Source organism: Hypomesus transpacificus, chromosome 19, assembly GCF_021917145.1.
Source record: "Hypomesus transpacificus isolate Combined female chromosome 19, fHypTra1, whole genome shotgun sequence".
NCBI lineage: Eukaryota > Metazoa > Chordata > Actinopteri > Osmeriformes > Osmeridae > Hypomesus > Hypomesus transpacificus.
Window position 1 is genome coordinate 12,968,161 of NC_061078.1, and position 26,854 is coordinate 12,995,014.

A 26,854-nucleotide genomic window follows, 5' to 3' on the forward strand; every position below is an offset into this window, starting at 1 on the left:
TAAGCGGTGGGTCACACAGGTGGCCGTGTTGCACGCACGCTTTTGGGCTGTCACACTGCGGTAAGGAGGGAAAGGGAGAGGTCAAGACTCAGGAGACACACACAATGGTCAAACTGTCAATGGCTTGAATAGAGAAATACAAATAATTAGCACTTAAACCATCAGATTAATACTCTGTGAACAGCATCCATACCTTACCTTTACTTAGTTGTGAGATTAATTTAGTGTTTATGTCACTTGGGCAGTGTAACTATTGTTCAATGTTTTTACTTTTTAAATACATAACAGGGAAAAACAAATTCAAGTATAAAAATAAGTTTATTAAACAAGAAGCACAGTCACAGGTGAAAGTATGGATTAATAGTTTTGATTCATTTAACTGTCCAAAATTTAAAAAAAATATTCTGCGTCTAATATCTAATTCTCTGTCAAATAAATTTAACAACAGAAAATGCAACCAGGGTTCTTTGGCAGTCAGTCAAGCAAGCAAGTTCCACATGCATCAGCAATCTCAATCATGATGAAACTGGATGGGATGACGGTGGTGTAGCTAAGTTAACTAGGAGAGCATGGAGGAGGAGGAGGAGGAGGAGGAGGAGGAGGAGGAGGAGGAGGAGGAGGAGGAGGGGGAGGAGGGGGACTGCCACTCAGATGCGATCGAAGGAGTCTCCATAGCTTGCATAGTGTTCAGGCAGGCTGCGCTTCTTGCCAGGCGTGCCAGCCCCAACGTTGGTGTGTGGGTACGTCTGGAGTTTGTGCAGCTCCTGGGACAGTTTCCCCAGCACACAGGTGCTGAGGTTGGAGCAACGCTTGGACATGGGTCTATCCAGGCTGTTAGAGAGAGACACACAGACATGCAGACAGGCTCATGGTAACCATGCAGTCGCACCCTAATCAGAACATCATTCACATGCTCTCAATGCATACTCTCTATTCATGCAGTCGTACCTTGTCCAAGTAAAGCCATGCTACCAAGTTCAACTAAGGAATTTGTCAAATATAACCAACTTAAGGTTTTATACAAAATAAATAATAATTCAATAATTCATGCCTCAATTATTTATCGACTGTTTCAGTTCTGTTTCAGCATTCAGTCATGCTTTCCATTCCTGTACTGTAGCAGTACAAATCATGCGAACATTCTTGCATCAATGAAAATTTTTCAAATTCAGAACATTCCAGAGCAGGCTTGTTTAGGAAATAGCTTCAATGATATATAACTGCAATCCATGCATGAAAGGTAGATTATGACAGAGAATAGATTTTAATAAATCACTTTCTAAGATGATACCTGATGTCTTTTAACAAACAGCCAACTTGGAACTATTGGAGGCTCACCGCTTACTTCGTTTGACAAAAAAATATGAGGTTACATGTATTACATGAAAGGCAATGTGAAATTAATAATTTAGTGTCCACTGGGAATCCTGGGGAAAAAAAATGTGAGTTAAGTGGTTATGAGAAGTTTGATGTACCTGTTTTCATCAGTGTTGACTTGTTGGTCCAGCTCCTCTGAAGTCATTTGAACAAACTCCTTGACAATAGCGTTGAGTAGCCTCCGGGCCTCATAGTCAGTTAGCGTGACGCGCTCCGACATGGTCTCAAGACCGGTTCTGGAAACACATCGTCGATTAGGTTGATCAGACTGGCACCGGCCCAGTACTGGGTTAAAAATAGTATGGCTCAGGCTAAAAGCCATTGCCTCATGTTATAAGGGATGCAAGCCAAACTCAAAACAATTTGCTAAAAGTGTTCCTTTTAAGAGCTGACAGGTGGCCAAGTTTAGCTTTATGACTAAATCAATAATGTAGTAAGACTGGTAACCAAGGTCTTTCCAAATGGAATGTTAAACATTTTCAATATAACAACCATTTCAAAATATTAAGCATAAGCAGTTGCAATCATCTCAACACATCACTGTCTCATTAAATTGGATTATTTCCAATTGGAAAATTACCAAGTACAAATTTGAATAAAAACGTTTGTCCATTATTGAGTTTGTGTAATTAGTCAAAGGATCCTAAGGAGGTTGTTTTTAGATTTCATACAGTTTTTCTGTTGCTATCATGATATGTTTATGCATATATAGGGTATATTTTTCTAATCACCGTCATATAACAATCATTGACAGAAATATGGAATCACATCCCTTTAAGTTATTTCACATTTAGTTTGTTTACTCAAGTCTTAATTTAATGTAAAATGTTGCTGGGATGGGAATGTTCCTTTACCAGATGTCAGACCTGTGGCTGACTGGACATAACATGGTATAAAAAGATGTCAAATATCTGTGTTAACACAGATGTAAGAGACTTTGCGGTGTGTTTCTGCATGTGAAAAGCGGAAAGGCTCACCTGGCAGGGGCAGCGTGGGAGCTGTACATCTGACACATGACCAGGGTGTAGGCAAGGAGCAGAGCAGACAGCCTCAGGATAACCATGGTGCCCTGCAGGAACACATCACACATCACAACTGGGCTTTAACACACACATACTCTCACACACTGACATCCACATTTACCAACAACATCCTCTAAATCCCGTTTCGCACTTAAAGTTTGGAGTTGTACTACACTTGATTTCTGTCTGAAACCGCCACTCTCCCTCTCTCTTAGCATCCAGGTTCATCCATCCTCCATGCGTGTTGAACTCTTTTTTTCTCTTGTTCCTGACTCTGTTAAGTCTAACAAGTAGCGCTACAAGCTCATGCAGTGCTGTCACAGTGAACCATGCACACACAGCTCCCTGAAGAACTGAAGCTGGGCTGGGCTTGGTTTAGCCATGCAGACACAGTGAGGCGGAGGAAGAGGCAGCATTAGAGATATTATCTTTCTAAGGAGCCCCTGGCAGCGACCAACACAGCAACTCTGTGCATTAGTGTAATGAGGTGCAGAGTCCAGCCTCTCACACTTAACACAATCACTCTATCTACCCTTGAAAAGTCAGATAAACTGCATCTTTTTACTGTTCAAGCACTGAGGGCCAGTAACCCAAGTAAAGTTTATAGCTTCCAATTCAATTCCTTCCAATCATCTTTGCACCAAACGGACCCCAAACGGACATCCCTACGGTAAAATACAGTAGTGACAACACCACAGGACAGAGCGTCATGTTCTAGAACAAATTAGTTGAAGTAAGCCTCTACTCACCAAAGGTAAAAAGGTCTTCTGGTGAAGAGAGATGAAATGAGTTGACTTCAAGTTTTGGACCAACTTGTGAATCTGTTGCATTCTGCCACAATGCAGAGGTTTATATATCTCCCACTGGGGGCTCTGTGTACAATGAGTAGGTGTTCAATTATAACCTCTAGACCAATCAGAACATGCAGCTCAATCCGCCAGCCAATGATGATCTCTCCATTGGCTACGACAAACCAGTAAAGGACATAGTACACAAATGACGTCAATGTACGGTCACAAAATGCTCCATTCACAAAAAACAGCTCATTTGCTCCATTTCATATCCCAATTTGCCATGAGGTCATTCATTGAAATAGAACATAGTCGAACCAGCAGACAATGGAAGAATTCTGAATGTGCCATATATATATAAAAGTCTTAAATGTGGTTCAGTGCTTGGGGTTTTGACAATAAACTCATAAAAGTACAAGCATTAGATTTGCTGGCAGAGCCCTCTACTGTGCAAACACAATCATTACACCTCTTTACTTTAACTTAGTGAAGTAAATTGGTCCACAGCCTGCTATTAATGCTGTCTCAAACTAGTCTAGTCTAGTCAAACTGGAGCTACGGTATAGTTTTTGTGTATATAACTTGGACGTTTCCAGTAATCCCATCATGTGCACTCCTTCATTGTTGGATTTGGTTTAACAAGGGGTGGTTTCATACTTTTTTTAACAAGGGAAATCAAAATAGTCTGTACCTCCTGGAGATCATCTTACTGTATGAAAACATGCATTACTATAGATCAATCTAATCTATTGCTGTGAAGATTATATGAATCACTCTATTTCTTGTTTGTCACCACGATGCAATAATTTGATCTATTTCCTCTGTCAGTTCAATGATCCCTCTATGAATTCCATACCACTGCCACCCTAGTGAACTGGCCTCCTCCAGGTAATCAATGGTGTGTCTGACAATGTCCTGGCCAGTTCCTCCCAGCCAATTACTGGACTGCTGTTCCAGGGGCATCATCTGATTCCCCTTACTGTACATTATTGGGTGAGGCATCGTAAAGCATCCCGCCCAGAAGTCTGCTCCTGCGTCACGGCAGAGCCCCATTAGTGTGGATGAGCCTTTTAGTGCTATTGAACCGAGTGCAGATCCTATGACGAAGCCTCTAAATCAGGGGAATTGGACAGAGTGGTGGTCCATCCCTCTCAGCACTCCCCAGCCGTCGGAAACACAGGGTGTGTGGGTGAACAGGCTCGCCTGATTATAATGAATGGCAACTTCCGGAAAAGCAAGAGTCAGAGTGTATGTGTGCACGGATGCCATACCATGGGTCTGGAAACGGTCTTGTGCGCTTGTGACTCAAGTATCCCCAGCTTTAAACTTTCCGGTCAATACAGTAACCTTTTGGGTCTGGTCTTATCCTGGATCCTCACGCTGCATCAACTTTGTGTAAGAGACCTCCTCAGACAGATAATCATTCACCTTATCTGGACGGAGAGGAAAGGAACATTGAAACACTTGACATGTGACATTATGTATTGTACTACATGGGCAATTGAAGCAGATAGCCCAGTACCTGCCGAGGAAGTTATGAGATAGATTTAACTTAAACATCTAAACAGATTTGTGGTTCATTAATGGTAAATAGCAAGAATATTTGCTCCCAAAAATAGTTTTATGTTCGAAAGAAATACACTTCAGTCTAATGCAGCTCCATATGAACTGATGCGGTTCCAGCAGGCTGTGTGGAGTACAAACACTACAACACACCCACTCAGCCTGGGGCTCCGCCGCTTAGCGTGACTGCTTCCCCCTGTCAAGGTGAAGGTTTGCACACCTGGAGTTGGCGCTAGCATAGGGATTACCGGGGCTCTTGACCTGTCAGCGCCTTGTCCGGTCAAAGTGGCTGCTGGTTAGGAGCGTCTTATCTTTGATTGCCTTCTGAAATGCAATTTGACCTCAGGCGGACGTTGGCGCTCCGAGGAGAAGCGGGAGCGTGCAGACATTAGGAAATGAGATCTAATCTGTAGACGTTATCATCAATCAGACCCTTGATGTACCATTTGGTGGAATCAACTGTGACCACCTCCCTTTCCAGCATGTGACTGTAAGAATACATGGTTTCAGTTACTTTTGCTGCTGAATGCATGATTTGCTTCCAGAATAGTTGCTGCATCCAAGGAATAACCAGGAACAAGGTTGTTGGTGTAAATTTGCTCATTAAGAGGCTATAACAAATTGGCATGACTAGGATCGGTCTGAAAAGGCTGGTTAGCAGCATGTGGAAATACTGTCAGTTGCCTCAGCAGGAGCGGAAAGGTAAACATGAATCAACAGTAATGAGGATAGCAACGCAGCGAAAACACATCCAACCATCCTGAGAAGACGACCTTGGAGATTTGAATTCACATTACGCTGTAAGGGCACCATTATATAAGGGTCCCTTTATTTCAGAAGGCTTTCTCAGTATTAATAGGAAGATCACAGAGGGAAATCAGATCAGGGTTGCCCTCAGGAGGAGAAGTGACGTCCTGTGCATGTGTGCATGAAAGTAACCTTTCCTCTCCGCTCTGGGGATCAATACGGATGCCATTTGATAAAGTTGGTCATAATTGTTTGTTCTTTTTGAGGAATCCAAATGTTCTATTTTGTTCTGTGCAAAGGGTTGTATGCTGCCTACTCTCTGAGTACACGTTTTTTGTTTGCTGTATGAGCTTAAAAAGGGAAATTGACCAGCCTAAAAATGATAAGGATTGGATTTACCTCTGACCCATGCTTTATCTATCCATTACCATCAAAAATTTGAGGAGAATATAAGTGACTTTTACGGAGAGGTGTACATATCAATGTAGTACCCTGTACCTCAGAGTTCTTTCATTCAAGCTAAGATAGTTATTCACCACAACCACAAAGGCAGCAGACATGCTACTTTACTCAAACTCAGACAGACATTATCTCTTCTCCATCTCTACTGCCATCTATAGGTTACACAAGAGACCGCTGATGGAATGTGACGTGTAACATCGTGATTGACAGAAGAAATGTAGCCAAATTGAGCTCTGGGTCAAAAACCTTGAGCTAAAGCACCTTAAAAACTGCCAAGGGCCTAAATTAAGCAATCATGTGTCTACACTGAGAAAACCATTGAGGATAAAATAAAATAAATCCTAGAAAATGAATGATAATCATTTTACTTACATAAGGTTATGCACAGTCCAGAGGTAGGTTTAGGGGTGTGACACAGACAGACATTTAAAGCACTGCAGGTCAGGAATGTGAGACATGACCTAACCTCTTGGGTTGAATTTCGGGAGCTCAAACAACTCTCAACTAGGTCAAAGTTTAATTCCTTGCAGACAGTCCAACCACACACACCCAAACACTATATCGTTTTTTTTTCTTCGCAAAACCATCTTAAATGTATGTTTGATTTCAAATATATCTTCACATTTTTTAAACTTTAAATGTTTACATAATAAACTTTGATGTATAAAGTTGTATAACAACAGTCCTTCGTGATTTTGTAGATAAAGACGTCCTCATGATACGCAGTCGTTTTCTACAACACAATGTACACAAATGATAACGAATTGGAAACAATCGATTGGAAATATGATTCACAGAAAGCAATGGATCAGGATCAGCCGTGGGTAAAGTTCATTCACGGTTATGGTCCCATTGGAACCTTTAGCCAATCTTTGTCGTGTAGAGGCGGGGGATAAAAACTGTGCAAGATGATAGTCAGCAGCCGCCAGACGTCTTTTTGCAGGAGAGGTTCGACAAGAGAGGAAAACTTCTGATACACCATGGTATCGATTAGACTCCCAACTCTAGCGCCGGTGTCGTATGAACATGCTGTCTTTAGTTTTAGTTTTAGTCTTTTTATTGCTGTTCTATTTCTTCTGCTAATTCGTCAGCTGCTCAGACAGAGGAGACCCAAAGGATTCCCTCCTGGTCCATCACCGATTCCTATTATAGGGAACATTCTGTCTCTCGCCACGGAACCGCACGTCTTTCTGAGGAAACAGAGTGCTATCCATGGACCGGTAAGACACCAAACTTGTAATTTGAAATTGAAATCACAACGTCTACTGGTGCAAAGTAGCCTATGCAACTATGTGAGTTGGTTTAAATGGGATGGTAGGCCTATCACGTTAGTTAAAAAAGCATATTGCGATATCCATACTGAAAGAAAAATATTAGGGCGCACGCACGCACGCATGCTCACCAACATACTCATCAATACAGGGATCAGAACACGAAAGTTTATCAAGTTTCCGCCGATGGACAGTCATGCCCTTGTGCTTTGCGTCAGACATAATTTCGGGAACAAAAGAGTAGGCTGTAGATATGCTGCGTTCCCAGGGTTTCGAGGAATGCCCAAGAAGCGCTGAGTCAGCCTGCCCCAGTAACAGTCTTGCTCACTCTCCGTACCTAACATTGTGTCACATATAAAAGGGCGTCTGTTCCTCTTAAGAAATTAAATAAGGTCCAAATACAACAATAATTTCAACATACATTCATTTTATTGTGATATTAACTCAAGTGTTTCTCGTTCAGATCTTCAGTCTTGACTTAGGAGGCATTTCGGCTGTCGTGTTGAACGGGTATGATGCAGTGAAGGAGTGCCTTTACCATCAAAGTGAGGTCTTTGCCGATCGACCATCCTTGCCTTTATTCATAAAGATGACAAAAATGGGCGGTAAGAAACCCTTCCCCATACAGCTTCCATAGGCCGTCTCAAAAGGCAATTGTAATTACATAAGACATATTTGCTTGTCATTATTGCACCAAGTAGCTTTCAAATACATTTCATACATCAGCTAAACGGAGGCAATCTCTTTGACCCTTGTAGGCCTCCTCAATAGTAAATATGGCAGAGGGTGGATAGAACACCGCAAGCTGACCTCCAATACATTCCGTTACTTTGGCAGTGGCCAGAAGATGTTTGAGAGGAAGATCTCAGAGGAGTGCATGTTCTTCGTGGACGCCATGGACGAGCACAAAGGGAAGCCCTTCAACCCCAAACATCTTGTGACCAATGCCGTTTCCAACATCACCAACCTCATCATCTTTGGCCAGCGCTTCACTTACGACGACGTGCAGTTCCAGCACATGATCCAGATCTTCAGCGAGAACGTGGAGCTAGCCGTGAGCGGCTGGGCCTTTCTCTACAACGCCTTCCCCTGGATCGAGGTGCTGCCCTTCGGAAAGCACCAGAAGCTGTTCCGCAACGCGGCCAAGGTCTACGACTTCCTGCTGGAGATCATCGAGCGTTTCTCTCAGGGCCGGGTGCAGCAGGCGCCCCGTCACTACATAGATGCCTACCTGGATGAGCTGGAGCAGAGCAGAGCAGACCCTGGCTCCTCCTACTCCCGAGAAAACCTGATATACAGCGTGGGCGAGCTGATCATCGCCGGTACAGAGACCACCACCAACACCCTGCGCTGGGCCATGCTCTACGTGGCTCTTTATCCCAACATACAAGGTCAGTCCCCACTGGGAACTCCCCAGGCCCCCTAATCACAGCCTAAACCCACAAGCTGCGTTTTTTTCCAACTCCCCGATCACCAGAGAATCCCATATTCTGAAGCCTCCTTTGTTTTTGTTTGACAGAGCGTCCATCCTATTTATCTTGAAGTGTTTAAGACAAATTGAGATTTACATAGGCCAAAGCGTGAATTGATGATGACAAGAATCCCAGTCAACAAGCATGTACGCATGCTGTCCATAGTAATATCATACTGATAGTGTGTTGCTGGTGTTTGTTTTGTCCCAGAGAGGCTCCACAAGGAGATCGACAGCGTACTGGGGGGCGCTCGACCCCCCTCATTGGAAGACAAGCAGAATATGCCCTATGTGGAGGCGGTGCTTCATGAAGTCCTGCGCTTCTGTAACATCGTTCCCCTGGGGATTTTCCGTGCCACCACCCAGGATGCGCTGGTCAATGGGTACTCCATCCCAAAGGGCACCATGGTCATCTCAAACCTGTACTCGGTCAACTTTGACGAGAAGTACTGGACCGACCCGGAGGTGTTCTGTCCTCAGAGGTTCCTGGACAGCAAAGGGAACTTTGTGAGAAGGGAAGCCTTCCTCCCCTTCTCTCTGGGTGAGTTAAGAACACACACGCACACTCTTTCCCCATCTCTGCCTCCCTCTCTCTTTGTGTGATTACTGATTGTTCCAAACAGCTACGGTCGCTGGCATGAAACTACATTCTCCAGTTATGACCTCATTAGATTTGGAGTCAGATGTAATAAAGTGGTCTAGATGTGCAATCCTAATCACTGCTGTGAGCTCTCAGTGTCTACATCGGAGAGTGAGTTGTCCCCTGGGGTCATTATAAACAGTGTCTTCATTGCTGAGAGAAAAAACAACTGACACAGTTAAACACACCACACCACCAGACCAAAGCTCATTCTTAATAGGGCTAATATCTGTCTCAAAAGAGTGGCTTACTACATTGCAAGTTCCTGTACATACAACCCGAAGCTTCTTTTTAAAAAGTACTGTTTGTATCGGATCAAGTGAGGGAGAGAGTGTACTGAGTTAGATAGAAAAGTGGGAGTGAGGCAGCCTAGCTTCAGTCAGATAATATGGTGTGTGTGTGTTGTCACATCCAGAGCTGATCCCGGAGTGTGTTTTTCCTCAGGGAGGCGTTGCTGTCTGGGTGAGCAGTTAGCCAGGATGGAGATGTTCCTCTTCTTCACCACCATGCTGCAGCGGTTCCACCTGCAGTTTCCCCCTGGCACCGTGCCCAGCCTCACCCCCAAACTGGGGATGACCCTTCAACCACTACCCTACGCCATCTGTGCCGTCCGGAGGCAGCTTTGAAACCCAGCCCCCCTCCCACCCCCACCCCCAGGCACACAGACAGGCTGCCAGACAGAGACAAAACAGCTGGCCTTGCCTCTCTGAACTTTTTACGCAGAACTGCTCCCAGTTCCAAGCACTGCCCGGTGGGGCCTTTTTCTCAGCATTTGCATGTTTGCACAGCACTGTTTGTAAAGTCAAAGGAGCATCGGAACAGTTACCAGAGGTCCAGGTGAGCACAATGAGTGTGTGAACGTTTTAGCCAACAGCGGATCCAACAGGATGAATCCGCATTTCTCCTGGTGTTATCTCACCTCCTGATACTGGACTGGGCTCTGGTGCCGTGGTGCCTTACCGGGGGGGTTGAGACGCATTGAGACTGGGTGGACCTCTGTGATGGTCCCAGGCCCTGTCCCCTCTCTTTTCTCAGTCTGACTAAAGGAGAGGAGATCCATTTCAGCTGTAGCAGCTGGACATGGAATTTAGACGAGCCGTCTTTCCTAGAAAGTCTTGTACATGTATATTGGCCTGGATCCAGGCAATATATTACATCTGAACCACTGAACTTCCTCTAAGAAGAGCCCTCCATGGGAAAACCTCTTGCCAGAAAGTTACAAGAATTGCAGTGGGTTTCCAGAATTGCGAAGTGATGTCGTATTTCATCAGACCTCCATCAAATTGTAACTTCAATGTTTTGACTTGGTATGTTGGACAATGACACAATGGTGCTATGTTGTAGAGTGTTCATAGACATAGTCTTACCTAAGAGCAAAATAAACATCTTTTCTTTTTGCTTTGTTCTCCACTGTTCATGTTCTTTCTGGTGAGTGAGTCTTGATTAGATATACCTCTTCAGTTATTACATCACTGCCTATACACGTACACACACTAAACCTCTTCAAGTCTCATTCTATGAGCTGGCCTTCTACATTCAGTCCAGATCAAGGGCAAATCAGGATACACACGGCTAGTATAACTCATACCAAACTTTCAACTTTATTTATCCTTTATCCTTAAAAAGGAAATGAGTAAAAAAGTAAAAGTACCTCGAGATTAACAGTGTTACCTTAACCTCAACACTACCTTCTATATACAAACACTAGACTACAGATGTGCCCATTCAACACCCAGCCCAGGTTGTGCTTTAGATTTGATCCCTGCTGATATTTTAACAGATAGCAGACGCCATCCTACCAAACAGAGCTACAGAAAATGATGCTGGATGCTGGATGGAGTGAACATGATCTGACCCTGATCCATGTCTGTACGACGGTTCATGATGTTACGGTCACAGAAACATTGAGAGTTCAAATTGAGGTCGGACACTAGAGCAGAACAGCATACAGTGGTGAGAACTGTAACTCAGGTAACTCAAAGACAGTCAGGCAGTCACGGTCCAACATACTGGAAGTCCACACTGCACAGTACACAGACAGACTCTTTCTCTCCCTCTGAAACAGACAAAGTACAGTGAAACAAACGGAGGCGTCAGGACTATTTTAGGGATGGTGTTTTATGACAGCTATAAATAACAACAAAAATCTGTTTTCCCCACAGTGTTGATAAGGTTGAACGGTTACATCAGACATACGTATATCTAAATGCTACATAAGGATAACAGCCATTCCTAGATGGATTTATGAGAAGAACATTGGAGGACACTGTTGTGTGTGAGAGACTGCACAGTGAGAAGCCAACAAACAATCAACGTTTACAAACATAATGAGCCATAAAATGGGAGGTGGTGGTGTTGGTGGTGGTGGGGGGGGGGGGGGGGGCAATCCTGCATCCGTCCATTAGCGAAACACAGAAGACTCCAGACCCCACTCAGACAGTAGGAGGGAGCGCTGAGGAGTTCAAGTGAGCCTTCCACACCTGGTTTCTCCACTGTCACATTGAACATGGTGGATGTTAAGCTCTGAGCGTTCTTTACCACACTTAACCCCTGGGCAAGGGGTGGTGGTGGTGGGGGTCGCTATCTGGGTGCCTGGAGACAGGGCAGGGACAGTTTGGCACTGGTTGGGTTGACTGAGAAACAACACAGAGTTACTAGATCAAACCAAGACTGAGAGAGTGGTTATGACAAGGAGCAGGGAGACGCTGAATCCAAAAGAAAAAAGAAACAAAACACCAAACCCACAGTTCCACATCTGTACTGTAAATAGTATTAGATAAAAACTCTGGAAACAAGATGGTAATTACAGGGTCTCAATGTACAATATGTGTCAGCTGCGTGTAGAAAACAGATGCATTCAGTTGATTAATTAAAAAATATAATATATTTATATATTTATATGCAGATACTCTTTTTGTGCAGAGGCTAAACACTTGTTTGGTAGTAAAATGTGCACATTTATATCTAAATCTTTTTTTTTTTGTCTTTAAATATACTAGCTTGATTTACACTGCCTACTTGAGAACATCTTCTCTCTGGAGAGAATGACAGGACAAGGTGAACGGAGAGCTGAGGCTTGCAAGGCTGCCTACCCCTCCATCAAAACGCTTTTCTAGTGGAATGCCTAGAGTTATTACAGACAAAAATATAGAACTATTAGTATTAAACCTGCCTCATGGTTCAGAATAAGAAAATATAAAAACAAAAACAAAGTGATGGGGAAACCCTGGATCACTTCTCTACACACTGGCCTGGTTATGGGTTCGTCAAAAAAAGGTATCGACCTCAAAACATCCGTTTCTGCAGAATGAGTGAAATAAGAAAATCACAAATAAATCGATGATGCTGGAGTATGTTGTGTTAAAAACAATGCTGAGAACAATGCCATCCAAAACATCTCCATCTTATATACTGGTATGTGAATCACCATGGGATTTCACCGCCAGAGTTCAGATTCTGCTTTGCTGCAAACAGATCTTTGCAGTTAACTGACAGTTGAGGATCCCAATTCTACAGTGAGGTCTTTAATAGGTAACAATGCAAACAGCACTAGTGAGCAGCTGTGTTTGAGTGACAGAAAGACAATATAACCTATCCTTTCTCACCACGGAGCATTTCAATTGCTTGAATGTGTTTGTTTTCAAGTTGTTCGTACAAAGATTAAAAACCATTTCAGTCACCCAGATTCGATTTTCTTTGATTTAAAAGCGTGTTTAAAATCAACGAGTTCTCGCAAAATCATTATTCAACTTCACGTGAATCCTGAGTAACCGTGAAAAATAGATACAAATCAAAACGAACATAAAGGAAAAGAAAATCCCTTCAATGGAACAGGACTCCTGTTCTGAATGCAACATGCTTAACACCAGAGGACAATTTATTGATTGGCAACCAAGCATTCCTGAAGATACACACACAGGCTCACACACACCCGTATATGTTCACATACAAGCGCACGCACACGCAAACACACCCACAAACCTAATGAAAATCAAATGCACACTAAAAGAAGAGTAAAACCAAAAGGCAGGTATGACTAAACGGCATCAAAAACGATGCAGGTATAATGCTCATTATCAGTCAGCATTGCCACAATGTCTCTGAGACTGAGTCGGTGATACAGTGTTTTCATGTCGCCAGCAAGGGGAGAGGACTGCACAGACCCTGGGACTAGACCCAGGGACTCAGGAAAGAAAGTTCAGACAGGCACATTTGATATATAGGTCTACAATATTCCTGACATGGAGTCTGAAACAGTCTATTGTCTTTCCATGTTTGAACTGTTTGCTTTGGTAACAGGTGTCAATCATGTCAAAGTGTTGTTTTGGAGTCTTCTTCTATTTTCTATTTTAAATAGTATGCTTTTCTTTTAGTACCTAAAGGAGAGTTAAGCGCTCTGCGTCCAAGGCAGCAATACAGCCAGGTCACCACGGAGGGCTGGGCTCTGCTGGGCCCGGCCATCCTAGTCCTCCACACCAGGCTCCTCAGGTCTGGGGGCCCCGGGCTCTCCATAAGGGTGAAAGTGCATAGGAGTGGGACTCCCACCGTTGCAGCAAAGATCCAGTCACAGTAGTAAGGCCTCTCTCTCTCTCTCTCTCTCTCTCTCTCTGTCTCTCTGTCTCTCTCTCTCTCTCTCTCTCTCTCTCTCTCTCTCTCTCTCTCTCTCTCTCTCTCTCTCTCTCTCTCTCTCTCAATCTCTCTCTAAAACAACATGACTGCATTTAGCATCTGAGTGGCGGCACAGTGACAACTTCAATGTGTGGAGAACCAGCAGGGTTGTTTTGTGTGTGAGTGTGTGAGAATGGGGGGGGGGGGGGGGGGGGGGGGGGGGGGGGAGTTGGGGGTGGGGGGGTGTCCTCCCCCCTGTCTTCCTGGCTCTGGCCCTGGTCCTGCTGGACTGCTACGGTCGCTCCTCCCCCTCCTCCTCCTCCTGGATCACCTGGATGTCGTCAGACGGGGATGAGGGCGACGGGGGCAGGCTGTCGGACTGCTGCTTGCTGAGCTCCTTGCCCTTCTCCTCCTCCTCGATGGTCTTCTTCCACACCTTGTGGTTGTCCGTCAGGTGCTGCATGATGTTGCAGAACAGCCTGTGGCGGCCCTTCCTCTTTTCTGCATGGGACAAGGGGGAAGGAGAACGGCTCAGTTGACCCAAACGCCACCCTTAAACGGTGTACGACGTGTGAGAAACAGAACGGGACAGGCATTCAGTGAAAAGTTACTTCCGTGCTACATTCCTAGAGTGACGCGAGCGAGCCGGGATGACAATATTCCTTACTTGGTTCAATATCCTCTTCCAGCTCGTCTTCATCAGTCTCGGTGTCGTCCACCTGATCTTCCTCCTCTTCCTCCTCCTCTTCCTCCTCCGAGCCCTCCTCGTCGATCCAGTAGCCCGGCAACAGGCCCGCCGCGTCGTAGGAGTTGCACAGCGGCCCGACGATGTGGGTGATGAACGACTCCTGCAGCTTGGCCAGCTGTGGCGAGGAACGGTCCATGAAGGGGCTGATGGGTAGTTCCAAACTGGCCTCCTCATCTCCCTAGACAAGACATATATATGAGACGGGTTCATTCCTGGTGCCAACGGGTCACAGTTCAAAGCGGAGATAAACCTGTGAGTTCCCCCCTGCCACACAGTCGCCCGGCTCACCTGTTCGTAGAACTCGTTCACGATGCCTTCCGTCCACTTGAGGTGGAGGTCGCGACCTTTGGCGGGCCCGTTGATGTCTGCCAGCTTAATGCAGATCTGGCACACGAGCAACCTGTCATTCTCGTTGGTCCAGTCAATTCCTGGACTGTTCACATCATTCACCTATTTGTAGCAAAACACAAACACACACAGCTGTTTACCTTCCATGTTTTTGCAGAGGATTATGCTCTTTGGCATGCATTGGACTGAAACGATAGGCCTTTTGTCAGATCAGTCATAATACAGTGTGTCAATCAGAGCCGTGAAATGACAGACCTTCGAGTTGAACTCGGCCAGGAAGTCAAAGTGCTTCTTCAAGTCAGTGGCCAGGATGGCCTCGATGACCAGGAAACGGAAGCGTTTGAACTCCACGTGGTCCAAGTTGGCCAGGAAGTTGAACTGGGGCTGGGACAGGTACAGACTCCAGGCCGAGGCGGCGTGGTGGTTCTCCAGGACCGAGCGGTCGTTGTACAGCACCGCCTAGAGAGCGACGGGGAGGAGGAGGACAAGCGTGAGGAGGACACACGGTGGAGGAGTGGACGAGAGGAGAAGGAGGGTTTCGTGTTGCAATAGGAAATGGGGTGGAACAGGTAGGTGTGGAAGGCGAGGGGACTTTGGGTCATTCTGAGTAGAGGTGGAAGCCCCGGACAAGACTGTTTGTCACCGAGGATCAATACATTCTGGGATCCCTGTCGTTCAATCGGTCATTTTCCACGGACATTTACGTAAGTGGAACGTGATCGCGTCTGTTATAACAGGAGCCTGCAAAAACCTGAGCGCTCTGCAAACAGTCCGCTAGACTCGCTGTTTAGCCTGTCAGATGCTTACCTAGAAAAACCTATTCCTAATAATAGTTTGTCCTTGTGCAATACCTCAAAGAAATCGAGATACGGATTCCCCCAGGGTTAGAATGGAAGCATCACATGGACAAACAGTACCAACCTGACCCCTTCACAATATTCTGAAATCACAGTGGTGCCTGTTCAGCAGGAAAATCAAATTCTGCCTCAGAATCACAGCTACAATATTGTTGCTTAATCACCGAGCAACAGTGTAGGATTCTCACATCCAGCCTTTGGGAGCACTGTCAATCAAGTCATCACGGCTTCTTGGGTCAATCTGGAGGTGAGGCTCAGTGGGGCTTACCTGAGGGGCGTTCGTGGCCACGAGGAATGCGTTGGTGCGGCCCGGGTGGTCGTAGTCGTGCATGGCGGCTGCCACATACAGGGCCATGAGCTCCAGGGCAGGAATGTTCCAGGCCAGGCAGCCGTAGCTGTCGTCCGAGATGGACGAGCTCTTGGAGGACGCGTAGGACACCCGGCCTGGGGAGATGCCGCTGTCGGAATCTGTTTCCAACCACACGGAGACACCGTCACAGCCAGGAAACGCCAGGCCTAACAGTCTGAATGTGCACTTGTCCATTGTGAGTGGAGGGCCGTGGGCTGAGGGGGAGATGGCCCCGTCGTGGCTGTGGAGGATCCAGGGACTGGACAGACTCAGACAGAGGAGTCTGAGGGAGGGGTGAGCTGGGTTGGGATGCTGGGCCAAAGGGCTGGGCTGGTGACTCACCAAGCTGCACCATTCTACTAACGTACAGAGACAAAACGCGGCCTAAATGCGCCGAGCCAAGTCTCGCCAGATCTGTATCACAACGGAGTCTTATCATCTCCCTATCTCTCACTCTGCCGCTGTCTCTCTATCCCTAATCTCTCACTCTGGCTCTCTTTCTCTGCCTCGCCCTGTCTAATCTTTATCTCCCCCCCCTCTCTCTCTCTGTCTCTCTCCGCCCTGTCTGAAGCCAGCTGCTCTGCTGCCAGCCAGTGAGTGTGGTCAGTGAGCGAGCTATAATGTGTTTCGAATGGATCAAGGGACATAAAACAGCATTAGCCGAGACAGGCCTGGGGATCCTGGCGATTCAGACCCTCCCATCTGGGCTCTCTGTGGGGAGGAGGGCACATGCAGCCCTGTAGGAATGTGGATGTCCTCCTGTAATCCTACACCAGCCAAACGAATCCATTAAGATGCCCAACTTGAAGGTAATTTAATCCAGGACTTGGTTAGTTTATTGTTTAGTTTGTGTGCATGAAGCGCACAAACGTAAAAAAAAAACCTTCCTTCAGTGCTTACCTGTGTCACTTCCTGTCACATGCTCATTGTGGATCTGCTGGAAGCCTGGGATTGGACGGGTGGTCAGGTACCAAACAGCGTGGAGCACGTCAGTGGCGTGGACACGGTTGTGGTCTGCGACAAGGGATCCACACATCAGCCCCACTCATTCCCCTACCCTCCCCCCCCGCCCTTTGTTCAAGCACTCGTTGTCACACGACAGCATTGGTGTTATGGCAGGTGCCGTGTACAGAGCAGGTTACCTTCACGTGACCCTACTGATCATTCGTGTCAATGTGAGTAGCCTGTTCACCACTGCTGGGTGTGGGCTTAGTGACAGAGAGTCAGGGGGCGCGGCGTGGCGCTACTTACAGGGGATGTCCCTGTAGCCGTTCTCCAGAGCACAGAAGTAGGACATGAACTCCCGCACAGGGATCTTAAAGATCTCAAACAGACACGTGTCCTGGAACAAGGTGTACGTCACCTGGAGAGGAGACAGGGGATGAACAGACGGCAGTTTTGACGACACAAGACAGGCGCTCTCCTGCGGGAGCCACACAAGTGACAGCCCTGCGTTGGAAAGATAACACAAACGTAGATAGAAAGCCAAAAAATAGACCAATTCTGGACAGACTTTGGCCTGACAAGCCAACAGTAGCTGCTAATATGGATCAGATGGTCTTGACTTTGATCACCGTTCTGTTGTGTAAGGATTTGGGGAGTATCTAGGAGGGTTATTGGTTTGTCAGCTGTGTTTTGAGTTGTGAGTTGACGCCCCAGTCCTGTTCCTTAACAGCTCACCAACCCAAGCTAAGATTCCCAACCTGGCACATTCAACAAATACATAGTTTAAATATGTAAAAGCTAAAAAGCCATTCAATGAACGATATGCTAAAGCCCGGTTGATGAGTGTTACAGTTGTCAACGACGGATGGGTAGACAGGCAGATAGAGGGTTGAGTTACTGACATAGCTTAGTATCCTTCCTGTCTTCCCTCCTGTTCTCTCCACAAGGTCGAAGATCTGGAAGTTCCAGCTGTTTATCTTCTCCATGAGAGCGTCATGGTCATCTAGAATGGGCTCAAGCTTAAACTCCTGGTCACCCTGGAGATCACAGACACACATGTACACAACTTATTCACCCAAAAATGATTGTTTGGGATACTGGGAGAGCACTGGTGTACTGCTGTTACCAAAAGGGGCATTTGGAATCGGATTACAGCTAGGCATCAGTCCCTTTAAACCTGAGAGGTAAGTAGAAGTAGCTAACGCTAGGGTTACTGCTGTGAGGGTATCTATTGCTGCGTAATATTGCATGAAGCTAGCGCTAGTTGCCTCATATCTGTTTTCCCTATTCTGTTGTTTACAATAGCCTCGTGTTAGCCTAGCCTAGCCGGTCTGTTGATGTGCATCATAAGCTGCTGATCCCCCCCAAGATCCCAATACCTCCGTTTCCTGGGTCTGCTGCTCTGCTGTGGGGCTCTGCTCCTCCTCCTGCTCCTCCCCCTCCGCCTGCTTCCTGGCTCCTGGGTCGGAGCTCCTGTCCCCGGCCGCCTCGACCTCCACGCTCTCCTCCCGGATGAGGCCGTCGCCCACACAGCCAGACGCCTCACCTGCCGGAGACACGCAACCAACGAGCACACAGAACACGCGTATGAGAACAACTCCAGAACCTCAACGGGAGGTCGACTGCATTCAGTGAAGGACGTTGACTGGCATTCATTCGCTCGACATTCAAATAATACATGCCCAGATAAACGAGCAAGCAGTGCCTGTGTTTCTGACTGGTACTTTATCCTCTCGCACCCAGAGACTCGTACCAGGTAGTGAGGAGACTGTGTGTGTGTAGGTGTTTTCTGCCAGCGCGGGGGGGGGGGTGTACCTGAGCGTCTGCGCTGGGCCTCGGTGGTTTGGGGCGGGTGACCCTCTCCAGCCTCCCCACTGGATAGGCCTTTCAGCATCTGACGGCCACAGCTGCATGAGAGAGACAAGATAGGCACAGACACGCCAGGTCAGTTTACGCTCGGCACACCTGGGTCCTGGAGAGCAGACGGGCTGTGGTCAGAGACAGGGGTCAGGGACACGGTCGGCCAGGATGGGGTTTCAGACAGCTGGGAGGTGGGAGGTGGGTGGCCCCCTACCTGGTGCAGAGGGGGGCGGAGGGCAGGCCTCGGTAGGGCTGCTGGAAGTCCGGAGAGCTCAGGGTGTAGCCCAGCGGCTTGTGCAAGGTGACACTGGGCTTGGTGAGGAAGTCGGCCGTGTCGGGGAACTCCACAGGGGAGCGGGTGACCAGGGAGGACACCCCGGCCCCCCCCACAGCGGGGGGACTGTGGCTAGGGGAGGTGACCGGACTCAGACTGGGAGATGTGCCTAGAGGAGGGGTGGAGAGGAGAGGATAGTCAGCAAGTCACTGTAAGTTAGAGCTCTACTGTACAGTACACTGTGTGTGTGTCCTCACCTGCTCTCCTGGACCCAGGGTGGTAGGTGAGGGTGACAGTGTGTGTGTCCTCACCTGCTCTCCTGGACCCAGGGTGGTAGGTGAGGGTGACAGTGTGTGTGTCCTCACCTGCTCTCCTGGACCCAGGGTGGTAGGTGAGGGTGACAGTGTGTGTGTCCTCACCTGCTCTCCTGGACCCAGGGTGGTAGGTGAGGGTGACAGTGTGTGTGTCCTCACCTGCTCTCCTGGACCCAGGGTGGTAGGTGAGGGTGACAGTGTGTGTGTCCTCACCTGCTCTCCTGGACCCAGGGTGGTAGGTGAGGGTGACAGTGTGTGTGTCCTCACCTGCTCTCCTGGACCCAGGGTGGTAGGTGAGGGTGACAGTGTGTGTGTCCTCACCTGCTCTCCTGGACCCAGGGTGGTAGGTGAGGGTGACAGTGTGTGTGTCCTCACCTGCTCTCCTGGACCCAGGGTGGTAGGTGAGGGTGACAGTGTGTGTGTCCTCACCTGCTCTCCTGGACCCAGGGTGGTAGGTGAGGGTGACAGTGTGTGTGTCCTCACCTGCTCTCCTGGACCCAGGGTGGTAGGTGAGGGTGACAGTGTGTGTGTCCTCACCTGCTCTCCTGGACCCAGGGTGGTAGGTGAGGGTGACAGTGTGTGTGTCCTCACCTGCTCTCCTGGACCCAGGGTGGTAGGTGAGGGTGACAGTGTGTGTGTCCTCACCTGCTCTCCTGGACCCAGGGTGGTAGGTGAGGGTGACAGTGTGTGTGTCCTCACCTGCTCTCCTGGACCCAGGGTGGTAGGTGAGGGTGACAGTGTGTGTGTCCTCACCTGCTCTCCTGGACCCAGGGTGGTAGGTGAGGGTGACAGTGTGTGTGTCCTCACCTGCTCTCCTGGACCCAGGGTGGTAGGTGAGGGTGACAGTGTGTGTGTCCTCACCTGCTCTCCTGGACCCAGGGTGGTAGGTGAGGGTGACAGTGTGTGTGTCCTCACCTGCTCTCCTGGACCCAGGGTGGTAGGTGAGGGTGACAGTGTGTGTGTCCTCACCTGCTCTCCTGGACCCAGGGTGGTAGGTGAGGGTGACAGTGTGTGTGTCCTCACCTGCTCTCCTGGACCCAGGGTGGTAGGTGAGGGTGACAGTGTGTGTGTCCTCACCTGCTCTCCTGGACCCAGGGTGGTAGGTGAGGGTGACAGTGTGTGTGTCCTCACCTGCTCTCCTGGACCCAGGGTGGTAGGTGAGGGTGACAGTGTGTGTGTCCTCACCTGCTCTCCTGGACCCAGGGTGGTAGGTGAGGGTGACAGTGTGTGTGTCCTCACCTGCTCTACTGGACCCAGGGTGGTAGGTGAGGGTGACAGTGTGTGTGTCCTCACCTGCTCTCCTGGACCCAGGGTGGTAGGTGAGGGTGACAGTGTGTGTGTCCTCACCTGCTCTCCTGGACCCAGGGTGGTAGGTGAGGGTGACAGTGTGTGTGTCCTCACCTGCTCTCCTGGACCCAGGGTGGTAGGTGAGGGTGACAGTGTGTGTGTCCTCACCTGCTCTCCTGGACCCAGGGTGGTAGGTGAGGGTGACAGAGGAAGACCTCTGCTTGGGAATGGTCAGCAGGTTAGCATTGGGCCCGTTGGACAGAGACCCTGGACTGCAACACATAAGCACACACCAGCAACATTAGGAAAAAAAAAAACTGTTGAACGTGTTTCTTCTTTACTGAGGGCTGACATGAGGGGAGGCAGATTAGGTTTAGACAGCTGGATCACTACTGCCACCTTGTGGCATTATAGAGGAAGTACAACTAGTGGGATTGGCATATTATGCTTTAACTGTGGTGCCAGGGAGGAATTTAACTTTGGCCACAGAGAAATCCTGTTTAATCAAGTGTGTCAAAGTACAGCAAAAATAAGTATACATAGCAACCAGTTTGGGGACAAATAATGAGAAAAGCATTGTCCTTGTACATACAAACAAGGGAGATTTTCAATGGGGTGTTTAAAGATGGTTTTCGGTTGGAATACGACCACCTATTTTCAAACTGAGGACACAGCTAAAAGGTCAATGTAAACAATTTCACCTATTAAATGTGTGTTCTTAAATGCAATATAGCTCTTGAAGCCCGATCACTGTCTGAGTGGATTTGGTCAGGTGAAGGTTTGTGTCTATAGGGGTCCTACCTGGTCAGGTTGAGGTCGGGGTGGGGTCTCTTGCCGCTGTTGCGCTCCCAGCGGGAGGAGGCTGACTCCATGGGGGGGAGGGGGGAGGAGGTGGAGCCTCGTCGGAGCTGGGGGGTAGGCAGGCTGCTTCTACTGCTCAGCCCCTGGGGAGGGAGGGAGGGAGGGAGGGAGCGAAAGTCAGCAGGAACAACTACTAAAGCACAGCAGAAATGTTTTTCTATAAAGAAGCTTTCTAATCATACAGTGTACAATAGTATTGAGATTTCAGTGCTTGGATACACATATATACATATGTTTGGTCTCTGCAATATAAGCTTATGTCACTATTTAGCCCATGCGCCCCCCTGTCGTAAAAAGCGAGTTTTCCTTCCAAGGAATGGGATTTGTGAAGGCCGTGGACTGCGGTGCTGGCCCACCTTGAGGGGCTTCCTGTCGGCCCGGTCGGCGGGGTCGTCCACCTCGGTGCAGGGGTAGAACCCGGGGAAGGGGGTGAAGGGGTTGACCCGGGGCCGGCAGGAGCCGGAGAAGGTGCCCATCAGGCTGCTGACGCTGCGCAGGGACGAAACGGTGGGAGGCGACAGAGACGAGTCCATCAGCAGCTCCGACACCAGGTTCCTGGCCTCGTTGATGACCGACAGGTCCACGCCATTCCCGCTCACCGCACCCTGACACACACACACACACAGACAGACACAGAGAGAAAGACAAATAGGTCAGGATACGACAGAGCAAAAGGTGACTGTCACGATACACATGCAAACAAACCCAGCTTACCCAAATACATGACAAGCTGAACAGGTGCTTCCGTATTTTAGGATTCATAGCCGCACCAAGCCTACACACTACGTACTAAACATACCACCACACGGTACTCTACTCGCTACCAAACGCACAGCACACACACACACACACACACACACACATGAAACATGCAGGTGCGGAAGCTAGATGTGTAACGGGACACTGTTGTGCTCTTTGAGAGCTGCCTGTGTTCGTCACGATTTCAGTATCGTGTGGGTAGAGGGCCACACAGGAAGGGGGCTGGGGGGAGGGGGAGGGGGGAAGGGGGGCTGAGCTCACTGCATTGATCTTGGGTAATTGAAAGCCTTCTTGGGTTGGTGATGTCAGTAATAAAAAGGAGTGGCGGGGACGTGTGTGATAAAAGTGCAATGTGAGCACTTCCCAGCCTCAGTGACGCACGGTAGGTGAGGGGCACAGTGCCTGTGTGTTGTGCTGATGGAGTTCCCTCACCTCCTCTCCTCGCCTCTCCCCTGCCTCCCCACTGCCTCAGCCCTCTCTCATGCCTCCTCTCCCCTGCCTCCCCACTGCCTCAGCCCTCTCTCTTGCCTCCTCTCCCCTGCCTCCCCACTGCCTCAGCCCTCTCTCTTGCCTCCTCTCCCCTGCCTCCCCACTGCCTCAGTCCTCTCTCATGCCTCCTCTCCCCTGCCTCCCCACTGCCTCAGTCCTCTCTCACTCCTCATCTCCCCTGCCTCCCCACTGCCTCAGTCCTCTCTCACTCCTCATCTCTCCCTCCCTCCCTCCCTCCCTCCCTCCCTCACCCCTCCTCTCCTTCCCCTGCCCTCCCGTCTCACCCTTGCCTCACCCCACCTCTCCACATCTCAGCCTCCCTCCTGCCTCACCCCCCCCCCCCCATCCTCTCCCCTGCCTCCCCACACCTCCCTCCATCTCACCTCTCCTTCTTACCCTCCCTACCTCACCCCTCCTCTCCCTACCTAATCTCTCCTCTCATCTCCCTCGCCTCTCCTCTTCCCACCATTGTCTCTCAATAGAATTCCGGTTGGTTTATTATTGTGCAACTTGCTTTAGTTTATTTCAGCTGAAATTGGCCTTTAAATTTTGGCATGATTACGAAGTTGACCCGCACCCTCACACACACACACACACACACACAGAGAGAAAGGCACCCGAGTGTTGTCCTCATCCACAGTGTACTGACCTGGTACTGGGGCTTGTACCACTGCTTCAGGTCCCAGTCCCACAGGATCATCTGAAAACACAAAGCAGAGACGCTCAGCATTGGCCCTGGGGCCTCATCACAGTCTCCTAGTGTTCGTGGGTGTGGCTGGGTGTCATGCAAAGTCCACATCTTCAAGGGCATAAAGTGCATGGGTTGTTAAGTACGGGTACGGGAACACCACCAACACCACATGTACAACTTGACATTCAAGAGAAAACATCGGACATAAATAACCCTCCACAATGTGTCCTTTACTTCTGTCATGTGTTCATGCAGACAATGTTCTGTAGACTCCGGGTTAGAGAGAGAACTAACCTAGACCTTTCGCAGAAAGCAAAAGCCAAAAAAAAAAAAAAAAGTTTAAGTAAAATTCTCCACCACTGCAACCACAATGACACGTCAACAATGGTGCTCTGAGATCTTATCTGGCCGCAACTACGTCAATCGGCAGCATTTCCAGAGCAGGGCTGTGTGTCTGTCTGAGAAAAAAGCCACCAAACAGGAGCTTACTTTGTGTGCTACAGTAAAACACATGAGCTGGGGCCCATGCACAGAGGGATGGTCAACTGAATTATTTCAAAGTTCAAATGACACTGTGGGAACAGACACATAACTGGAAAGTTCACATTCTGGATCTTAGTTTTGTCGTTCTCAGTTTATTCAGTCCGTCTTGTTGGTTTAACACTTGAACTTTTAACATGAATTCAAAATGTTAACATTGCTCCTAAAACTAAATGTATTGTCTCAAACTCACATATGACACAAAAAATGTTCAGCTATTCTGTAACCAAGAAAAAAAGACACAAATAAGACAATGTTGACACATATATAACAACCAGGAATGTTGAACCTGCCAGTGCGTGGCCTGGCTAGGTGTCAGAGGAGAACATGCTAGCTAGCCTCATGCTAGTACTGTCTTTCCCTGTGTCCTGATTGGAGAGCACAGGTCGCCATGTTAAAGCCAGGGAGTAAATATTCCACTCACAGTAGAGAAAGGCAACACGCAGTACCTCCACACACCACCAGGGGGTGTGACGGAGGCAAGAGGAATAAGACTCTCCAAGACTGATCGCTAGCAAACCAACGAGACCAGCTCGTTTTCGATATATATCTCCCTCTCCCATATCCAATACAGGAGTGGCATATAAGAATGTTGAAAATGGTGCTAAAGCATACAGGTGAATCTCAGTGTAATGCATATTACTATCATAAACAGTATTACACCTCTATTTCACACACAGGCATCTGTGCATCACAGACACAGTCCATATCAAGCTGTGCCTGCATGTCTGTCTGTCTGTCTGTGTCTGATTGCCTGCCTGCCTGTCTGTCTGCCCATCTCACTGCCTCTACCAGCTTGTCTGGCTCTCCACCTGTCTGCCTGCCTCTCGCTCTGACAGACGCTGTGCCCCTTCCTCTCCAATCAGAGTCTCCTCCATTGATCAGAGCGGCAGGCTGCGCGTTTGTCATCAGCATCTGTACAACGCAGCCAAACATTTAGTACGGCAAATAAGCACTGCCATGGCAACCTGACAGAGAGGCCGGCAAACAATGCGCCGAACGCCATGGCAACGGGATGGCGGGAGAGGGGCCGGAGGAGAGATCTGTTGGACGTCTGCTTGTTTACGGAGAGAGAGAGAGAGAGAGAGAGAAAGAGAGGGAAAAAGAGGAGGGAGAGATGGGGGGTGGGGGAGAATGAGAGCGGGTGAGGCGTGAGGTAGAGAGAGACAGAGACAGAGAGAGAGAGAGAGAGAGAGAGAGAAAGAGAGAGACAGAGACAGAGAGAAAGATAGAGAGAGAGGGAAGGTAGTAACAGGCTGTCATGGAGTCATGCGGATGACGCAGACTAGACGTCTTCTTGGCTCATGTGGTAGACTGAACCTACTGTTCTAACGACGCGCGTGTGTCGTTCTGCCCACACACACACACACACGAAAAGGTATGTTTGTGTCTGTACGCCTCAGAACACACACATGCACACAATACACTCGTGCAAAAACAGGTATGTCTGTGTCTGTGTGCCTGAGGACACACACACGAGCACATTCTCTCTCACGTGATGACTATCCAGCACACACACACACATGTTCCACTTTGTGTTCGACACACGTGAAAACAGGAGATTCCTCTCGTTGTTTTAGTGAGAATGTAGGCTAGCTTGATGAAAGAACCAGGGGAGGGGCTGGTTATGGTGACAGGAGGACAGCGGCCATGTTGGAAGCCTGTCAGCCACACTACCTTGTGGACCCAAAAACAAATATGCCTTGTTGACGCATCCACCTCAGTCCAGGTCAGACAACGGAATCAGTACCTTTCCAAGAAAGGAAAGGCTTTTTTCTTGGGTGTATTGTTAGGAGAAACATGCTACAAGTACCAAATAAACTGCGACCTTAGCACTGCAGTGAAGCGCTCGAGGGTGTGGTGCCATTGCAAACAGTGAGGGCTCTCCATCTATTTACTTAAGCTATGCTAAAGAGTACCGAGTATTATGGGCTGTGGGCTAGCCTAACGAGCTGGGTCGATCAGATGATGTGGTTAACGATCCATAAGGTTCTAAAAGTGCTATTCCAGAAGGCTCTGGTACTGGCCAGCTCGGAAAAATCGTGAAGTTGACTGTGAATTGTGTGTTTTGGTATTAACTCCTCTGTTGTTGTTGTGTGTGACACCAAGGTATACGTTTGAGGCACCTCTTTGTGATTGGCCGGCTGGGGGAGGAGGAAAGGCGGAGCTCTCACCTGCCTGCCCCCGAGCCAAGTAACGTGTCCCCAAAAACAGATGGCAGAAACACGACCCAACACCCGGGTAACACCCAGCACCCTGTGGTCATCCTCACCAACCATCAATACCACCAGCTGACCCACTGCCTGCCGTTTACGCTGACCCCATATTAACAGCAGGGGAGCCCGTCTCCGTACGGTCACACTCTGCACACGCCGGCTAAACCGAGCCGGAGCACGGCTGGGCCTGCATATGGAGACGGGAGTGAAATGCTTCTCTCCTATTCCCCTGATACGGAGCAGTTCCTCCGAGCACGAAGAGGGGGGGGAGGAGGAGGAGGGGGGGGTAGAGTACTCTTACACCTGTGTGTCACATTACCCAGCCACTAGCACTGGGCTGTGAGATCGGGTCAGGGCTAGCAAT

General features: G+C 48.5%; 3 protein-coding genes across 4 annotated transcripts in view; 1 reads left to right on the plus strand and 2 right to left on the minus strand.

Moving 5' to 3' along the window:
* Window positions 1-299: 299 nt before the first annotated feature.
* Window positions 300-3,253, minus strand: calca (calcitonin/calcitonin-related polypeptide, alpha). Its single transcript, XM_047041428.1, has 4 exons — window positions 3,149-3,253; window positions 2,355-2,446; window positions 1,476-1,613; window positions 300-831 (listed from the first exon to the last, which is right to left on the minus strand). The coding sequence occupies exons 1-4, from the start codon at window positions 3,227-3,229 to the stop codon at window positions 648-650; spliced, it is 495 nt and encodes a 164-aa protein (XP_046897384.1). The 5' UTR covers window positions 3,230-3,253; the 3' UTR covers window positions 300-647.
* Window positions 3,254-6,882: 3,629 nt separating this feature from the next.
* LOC124481479 (vitamin D 25-hydroxylase) lies at window positions 6,883-10,741 on the plus strand. Its single transcript, XM_047041423.1, has 5 exons — window positions 6,883-7,182; window positions 7,697-7,838; window positions 7,992-8,624; window positions 8,916-9,245; window positions 9,789-10,741. Exons 1-5 carry the CDS (start codon window positions 6,943-6,945, stop codon window positions 9,968-9,970), a joined length of 1,527 nt encoding a protein of 508 aa, XP_046897379.1. The 5' UTR covers window positions 6,883-6,942; the 3' UTR covers window positions 9,971-10,741.
* A 700-nt stretch (window positions 10,742-11,441) lies between these two features.
* The window catches only part of pde3b (phosphodiesterase 3B), a 34,849-nt gene continuing 19,436 nt past the window's right edge, over window positions 11,442-26,854 (minus strand). Inside the window, exons 2-16 of one of the 2 annotated variants that reach the window (XM_047041418.1) lie at window positions 23,693-23,743; window positions 22,152-22,400; window positions 21,736-21,878; window positions 21,103-21,206; window positions 19,274-19,502; window positions 19,015-19,106; window positions 18,579-18,745; window positions 18,102-18,236; window positions 17,506-17,617; window positions 17,155-17,268; window positions 16,174-16,373; window positions 15,304-15,507; window positions 14,989-15,150; window positions 14,620-14,878; window positions 11,442-14,453 (exon numbers count right to left, since the gene is read on the minus strand). In XM_047041418.1, the coding sequence (XP_046897374.1) occupies window positions 14,245-14,453; window positions 14,620-14,878; window positions 14,989-15,150; window positions 15,304-15,507; window positions 16,174-16,373; window positions 17,155-17,268; window positions 17,506-17,617; window positions 18,102-18,236; window positions 18,579-18,745; window positions 19,015-19,106; window positions 19,274-19,502; window positions 21,103-21,206; window positions 21,736-21,878; window positions 22,152-22,400; window positions 23,693-23,743 (2,430 nt within the window). In that variant the 3' untranslated portion in view covers window positions 11,442-14,244. Of the gene's footprint in view, window positions 14,454-14,619; window positions 14,879-14,988; window positions 15,151-15,303; window positions 15,508-16,173; window positions 16,374-17,154; window positions 17,269-17,505; window positions 17,618-18,101; window positions 18,237-18,578; window positions 18,746-19,014; window positions 19,107-19,273; window positions 19,503-21,102; window positions 21,207-21,735; window positions 21,879-22,151; window positions 22,401-22,509; window positions 22,615-23,692; window positions 23,744-26,854 lie in introns of those variants that run through there. The other variant, XM_047041419.1, reaches the window with a different exon arrangement.

What these genes read in the sequence shown, in the direction of transcription:
- calca (XM_047041428.1), bottom strand. Translation starts at nt 3,229, where the DNA reads ATGCAACAGATTCACAAGTTGGTCCAAAACTTGAAGTCAACTCATTTC. An exon ending in TCCCACGCTGCCCCTGCCAG is followed by an intron (nt 1,614 to 2,354) that starts GTGAGCCTTTCC and finishes ATGTGTTTCCAG; the next exon opens with AACCGGTCTTGAGACCATGT. An exon ending in GTCAACACTGATGAAAACAG is followed by an intron (nt 832 to 1,475) that starts GTACATCAAACT and finishes TCTCTCTAACAG; the next exon opens with CCTGGATAGACCCATGTCCA.
- LOC124481479 (XM_047041423.1), top strand. Translation starts at nt 6,943, where the DNA reads ATGGTATCGATTAGACTCCCAACTCTAGCGCCGGTGTCGTATGAACAT. An exon ending in AGAGTGCTATCCATGGACCG is followed by an intron (nt 7,183 to 7,696) that starts GTAAGACACCAA and finishes TTTCTCGTTCAG; the next exon opens with ATCTTCAGTCTTGACTTAGG. An exon ending in TCTTTATCCCAACATACAAG is followed by an intron (nt 8,625 to 8,915) that starts GTCAGTCCCCAC and finishes GTTTTGTCCCAG; the next exon opens with AGAGGCTCCACAAGGAGATC.